Genomic DNA, 6,000 nt, shown 5'->3' with positions numbered 1-6,000 from the left:
GGGGAGCGGGGGGGGACGCGAGCTCCAAACGGCCCCAAAACTTCCCCAAAACTTGGCCAAAGCCGCCCCGAAACCGGGCTAAGCCTGCGCTGAACCCGGCCCCAAACCGGGCCTAAGTGTGTCCCCAAACCGGCCCCAAACGTGCCCCCAGAACAGCCCCGAAAGTGTGTCTAAACCGGCCCTAAATTTGTCCCCAAACCGGCCCCAAACACGCCCCCAAACGGACTCTACAATTGTCCCCAAACAGCCCAAATGTGCCCCAAAACCCCCCAGCCCCAAACGTGTCCCGGCTGTGCCCCAGATTTGGGCCCCCCCCTGCCCCGAGGGGGCCCAGCCCCGGTTTTGGGGGGCAGGTCCCTTCCCGCCGCCTCGGCAGCCTCGGGATCGCGGGACTTCTCGGGGCCCTCTCTGAGTTTTGGGGTGCCTGCCCTGCAGCCCTGCAGCCCAAGCCCGCGCACTGGGGTCAATGCGGATTTGCCCGTTCCAGCCTCGGCCCACGATGGGAGCCTACGCGCAGGTGAGGGCTGGGGACGCCCCAAAAACCCAAACCTGCGAGCCCCAGGATCCAAACTTCGGGGTCCCGGGGATCCCTGTGCCCCGAACCCCAAACTTGGGGGGTCCCGGAGCCCCCCAAACCTCTTCATTTGGGATCACAGAGCTCCCAACTCCCCCAGTTGTGGGATGCTCACCTGTCCCAACCCCAAACCGGGCCCACGGGAACACCTGGGAATGGGGTGGGGGAGGATTCCGTGGGATCCTGGGGATTTTGGGTCCCAAATTTGGGGTCTCCACCCCCCCTAAATTCGGGGTCCCCCCTCATTTCCCCCCCAGCTGGACCCTCTGCAGCAGCGTGAGGCGCCGGCCCCCAAGGTACCTCAGCCCTTGTCCCTTCCCAACCCCCCCCGGGGTGCTGGAGGGTGATTAACCCCCCCCAATTAACGAATCCCCCAATCTGGGGGTGCCCCCAGCGCCCCCGGGGCGCCGCGCTCTTCGCCGCGCTCTCCGTCCTCTTCCTCCTCACCTTCCTCGTCCTCATCCACCTGCGGCTCCGCGGTGACGTCACCGACGGCCCCGAGGGCTCCTGCGGGGACACCTGCAGGTAAAGGGGGGGGGCGGGAGGGGTTTGAGGGTGGGGGGAGACCCCCAGACCCCCCCCGGAGACCCCCACATCCCATGGGAACTGCCCAGACCCCCCCCCAAGCCCCACAGGACCCCCGTTACAGGATCGTGCTGGTGGAGAGCATCCCCGAGGGGATGAGCCTGGGCACCCAGCCGTCCACCTTCGAGGCGTGGCTGGAGCTGCTGGCCACGGCCACCCGCAGCGTGGACATCGCCTCCTTCTACTGGACGCTGACCAACGCGGACACGCGCACCCACGAGCCCAGCGCGGCGCAGGTCCGGCGACATCGGGTTCTCCCCGATTTTCCCCCGTTTTTTCCCCCCCCCCCCATTTCTGCCCGTTTCTGAGCCGGTTTTGGTGTGGCGGGCGCCCAGGGGGAGCGGATCCTGGCGGAGCTGCTGCGGCTGCCCCGGCGCGGCGTGGCCGTGCGCGTGGCCGTCAGCGCCCCCTCGGCCAAGGCGCCGCTGGACGACCTCAAGGCGCTGGAGAGCAGCGGTGAGCGGGGGCACACCCCAAACTGGGGCTCTCGGGGGGTTTCGGGGGGGTCAGTCCGAGTGCTGACCCCGCTGCCGGCGCCGCAGGCGCGGCCGTGCGCGCCGTGGACCTGCCGCGCCTCACCGGCGGCGTCCTGCACACCAAGTTCTGGCTGGTGGACGGCGTCCACCTCTACGTGGGCAGCGCCAACATGGACTGGAGGTCCTTGACTCAGGTGAGGGTGGCGAGGGCTGGGGTTGGACCTGGCTGGTGCCGGACCCCGCGGATGCTGCCAAAGCCAATGAGCCGGACCCAAACCCAACACGGATGGTGCCAACCCCCTGGCTGGCCCTGAACCCAGCGGGATGGGCACCGACCCAACCCAGCCCCGGGTCTCCCCCAAACCTCGGCCGTTGGGGAGCGACACCGGCGCCGCTCGCCGCAGGTGAAGGAGCTCGGGGCCGCCGTCTACAACTGCAGCTGCTTGGCCAAGGACTTGGGCAAGATCTTCGAGGCCTACTGGGCCCTGGGCGTGCCCGAGGCGTCCATCCCCGCGCCGTGGCCGGACAATTTCTCCACGTCCTTCAACGCCGAGACGCCGCTGGAGCTGCCGCTCAACGGCACCGCGGCCGCCGTCTACTTCTCGGTGCGTGCCAGGGCTGAGGGGTGAGGTTTGCAGGTAGGAATTGCACAGCCGGGGTGTTTTATTTAATGCCGGGATACGCCGGGGGGACGTCTGCTCCAGAATGCGTGTGCCTGCTCGGGGCGAGGTCCGGCTTTAGACAGGCGTTGATCCCGTAAAGCCACGTTTAACTCGACGTTGATCCCGCAAACCCAGCGTTAAATCGCGCTCGTGTTGGCGTTGGTATTTGCGTTTCTGCCCCGCAGAGCTCCCCGCCCGCGCTCTGCGCCGCCGGCCGCACGCAGGACCTGGCCGCTCTCCTGGGCGTGGTCGACGGCGCCGAGGAGTTTGTGGACGTGGCGGTGATGAGTTACCTGCCCGGCACGGAGTTCTCGCGGCCGGAGCGGTTCTGGCCGGCCATCGATGACGGGCTGCGCCGGGCCGTGGTGGAGCGCGGCGTGCGGCTGCGGCTGCTGGCGGGCTGCTGGCGCCACAGCCGCCCCGACATGTTCCCCTTCCTCAGCTCGCTGGCCGCCCTCGCCAACAACCGCACGCGCTTCCGCGTGGACGTGGTGGGTGCCATCGGGGTGACGCCGTCCCCTCAGGGGGTGACAGTCCCCTCAGAGGTGACGGCGTCACCCTCCTGCCGCCCGCAGCGCCTGTTCCTGGTGCCGGCCAGCGCCGCCCAGAGCCGCATCCCCTTCGCCCGCGTCAACCACAACAAGTACATGGTGACGGACAAGGCGGCCTACGTGGGTGAGCGGGGCCGTGCCCAGCGGGGGTTTGGGGAATTTTGGGGGGGGTTTTGGGGTGTATCCCCCCCGTTCCTCTCCCCAAAACTCTCCCGCAGGCACCTCCAACTGGTCCGGGGATTACTTTGAGCGCACGGCGGGCTCGGCGCTGGTGGTGGCGCAGCCGGCGGGAGGACGAGGAGGAGGAGGAGGAGGAGGAGCGGGGACGTTCCGGGAGCAGCTCCAGGACGTGTTCGAGCGGGACTGGAGCTCGGGGTACAGCGTGGACATCAGCGACACCGAGGGCTGGAGCAGCCACTGCGGGCGCCGGTAGCACCGGGGGGACCCCGTGGCAGTCGGAATTTTGGGAGAAAAAACAAGAGAAATGGGTTTTTGTGGATGTTGAGTTCGTTGTGGTTGAGGTGGTTCGTGATCGTTGGAGCCCCAAACCCCTCGCTGGACCCCCAGCCCCACCCGTGGTCCCCCAAACCCCTCCCTGGACCCCCAGCCCCATCACGCTCCAGGATTTTTTGGGATTAACGTTTATTCTGGCCAAGACAAGCGTGAGGGGCCGGGCCGGGGGGGGATCCCCGTCGTGCCCCCCTTCTCTGGTTAATAGAAACACCCCAAAAATAGGCGGGAAAGCCTCAATGCTCCCCCTCCCCAAAAAACAGCTGGATTAGGAATTTGGAGGGGCGGGAGTTAGAGAGGGTCTGGGGGAGCTCAGTCACCGGTTTGGGGGGTCCCCAAAGCCCCCCACGCCGGAAGGGGGGGGCTCACGGCTGGCCGCAGATTTGGGGGCTCAGCACCAGCTGCGGCAGGTGGAATTTGGGGGTCCCCTCTGCGCGGAGCCCCCCCGGATCGCAGCGGGAGGAGATCCCCCCGATGCCGGGGATCTGGGGGTCCCCGGGGCAGAGCTCGACATCGGGGAACCGCATCCTCCCCACTTTGGGGGGCTCCGGCGAGGCCCCCCCGGGGGTGAAGCCCACCCTGGGCACCCACCGGCGGCGCCGGGGGTTCCCATCCCGGGGGGCTCCTCCTTCCTCAGGATTGCCCTTGGAGCCGTCCCTCCTCATCCTCGCGGAGGAGCCAGCCCCGAATTTGGGCAGTTTGACCCCAAAGCGGCGCCCGGGGGGCTCCGAGGTGCCCTCCAAGCCCGGCGGCACCAGCTCCAGCACCGGCACCTTGAGCGCCGGCGGCTCCGGAGCCCTGCGGGGCTCGGGGCGCTCCGGGGCCGGGCCCGGCAGAGCGAACCCCACGGCGGGGATGGGGATGGGGATCCGGGGCGGCCCCCGCGATTTCGGCCTGGCCCGGAGGGTCTCGGCGGGCTCCGGAGCCGTCCAGCCCAGGATCAGGCTCTCGGCGCTGCCGCCCCGTTTCGGGGGCGCTTTGGGGACCCCCCCGGGGCGGAGATCGGGGCTGGAGCCCCCGAATTTCGGCAGCGCCGCCGCCCCGATGCCGAAGCGCGGGGCGCGGAGCCGGGGGGAGCCCGGAGAGCCGCCGGTGCCGAAGCGGGGACCGTCCTGGATGTCGCCGAAGGGCGCCAGGGACAGTTTGGGGACCTTCAGCTTGGCGCCGGCGTCTCCCACCGCGCCCAGATCCAGCTCCACGCTGGGAACGGCGAGGCCGGGGGGCGACGCCGGCGGGGGGGGCGCCGCCCTCGCGGAGCTTGGCCAGGGCCCGGCCGAGGCGCGGGAGGCGGAATTTGGGGGGCTTGGGGGCGATCTCCACGGCCGGAGCCTCCAGCTCCCGGCTGAGCTTCCGCAGCCCCTGGGCGAAGCTGGAGGCCGCCTGCGGGCCGGGGGGCTCCGGGCCGGCCAGGCCCAGCTCCGGGACCAGCTCCACGGCGGCGCTGGGGACGTCGATGGGGACGGAGGGGACGCGGAGGGCCGGGAATGCCCTTTCCCCGGCCGCCCCCTTCTCATCTCCTCCGGCATCCCCCTTCGCCGGGCGGATCTGGGGTGCGCTCAGCCCCAGGGACCCCTTGGGAACCGCCACCTCCACGGCCGGGATGCGGGGCCCGGAGCCGGCCGGGGGCTCGCCGGGGGCCCGGGGCAGCTCGGGGGGCTCCGGCAGCGGCGTCCGGGCCGCGGCCGCTTCCCGCACCGTGATGCGGGCCCGCGGGGGCTCCGGGGGAGCTCCGGGAGCTCCGCGGGGCTTGGGCAGCTTGGGGAGGGCCAGTTCCACCGACACCGGGGCGGCGGCGGGCGGGACCGGCACCGCGGGCGGCTTCTTGGAGGCCGCGGGCATCGGCACGGTCTGCGGGGGAAGGGGCGGTGTGGGAGCCGCGGGACGGGGACCCCCGACACCCCACACCCCGTCCCCTGTCCCTAGGGACCCCCAAACACCCCACGATCCATCCAGCACCCACGGGGACCCCCAAACACCCCACAACCCGTCCCCTGTCCCTAGGGACCCCCCGACACCCCACAATCCATCCCGCACCCACGGGGACCCCCAACCACCCCACACCCCGTCCCCTGTCCCTAGGGACCCCCAAACACCCCACAACCCGTCCCCTGTCCCTAGGGACCCCCAAACACCCCACGATCCATCCAGCACCCACGGGAACCCCCCAACCACCCCACAACCCACCCCCTGTCCCTAGGGACCCCCAAACACCCCACAACCCGTCCCCTGTCCCTAGGGACCCCCAAACACCCCACGATCCATCCAGCACCCACGGGGACCCCCAAACACCCCACAACCCACCCCCTGTCCCTAGGGACCCCCAAACACCCCACAACCCGTCCCCTGTCCCTAGGGACCCCCAAACACCCCACGATCCATCCAGCACCCACGGGGACCCCCAACCACCCCACAACCCGTCCCCTGTCCCTAGGGACCCCCAAACACCCCACAACCCGTCCCCTGTCCTAGGGACCCCCAAACACCCCACAATCCATCCAGCACCCACGGGGACCCCCAACCACCCCCCATCCCATCACACATTTATAGGGACCACCCCCCATCCGTAGGGTCCCCAAACACCCCCAGATCCACAGGGACCCCCCCCCTCCCCATCCATGCCCCCCGCCATCCCCCCCGTCCCG

General features: G+C 70.2%; 1 protein-coding gene across 1 annotated transcript; it reads left to right on the top strand.

Moving 5' to 3' along the window:
• The first annotated feature begins 228 nt into the window (after positions 1–228).
• Positions 229–3,352, top strand: LOC136305905 (5'-3' exonuclease PLD3-like). Its single transcript, XM_066209220.1, has 10 exons — positions 229–517; positions 832–870; positions 969–1,099; positions 1,224–1,395; positions 1,495–1,615; positions 1,702–1,829; positions 2,040–2,240; positions 2,483–2,788; positions 2,873–2,972; positions 3,067–3,352. The coding sequence occupies exons 1-10, from the start codon at positions 467–469 to the stop codon at positions 3,279–3,281; spliced, it is 1,464 nt and encodes a 487-aa protein (XP_066065317.1). The 5' UTR covers positions 229–466; the 3' UTR covers positions 3,282–3,352.
• Positions 3,353–6,000: the final 2,648 nt, after the last annotated feature.

Source organism: Chamaea fasciata, unplaced genomic scaffold (genome assembly GCF_029207755.1).
Source record: "Chamaea fasciata isolate MVZ Bird 193981 ecotype frontalis unplaced genomic scaffold, bChaFas1.0.hap1 SCAF_781, whole genome shotgun sequence".
Taxonomy (NCBI): domain Eukaryota; kingdom Metazoa; phylum Chordata; class Aves; order Passeriformes; family Sylviidae; genus Chamaea; species Chamaea fasciata.
This window is presented reverse-complemented; position numbering and strand designations above follow the sequence as displayed.

Coding starts and splice junctions, on each gene's coding strand:
- LOC136305905 (XM_066209220.1), top strand. CDS start 467: ATGCGGATTTGCCCGTTCCAGCCTCGGCCCACGATGGGAGCCTACGCG. Junction 1,396..1,494: donor ACGAGCCCAGCGCGGCGCAG/GTCCGGCGACAT, acceptor GCGGGCGCCCAG/GGGGAGCGGATCCTGGCGGA. Junction 1,830..2,039: donor ACTGGAGGTCCTTGACTCAG/GTGAGGGTGGCG, acceptor CGCTCGCCGCAG/GTGAAGGAGCTCGGGGCCGC.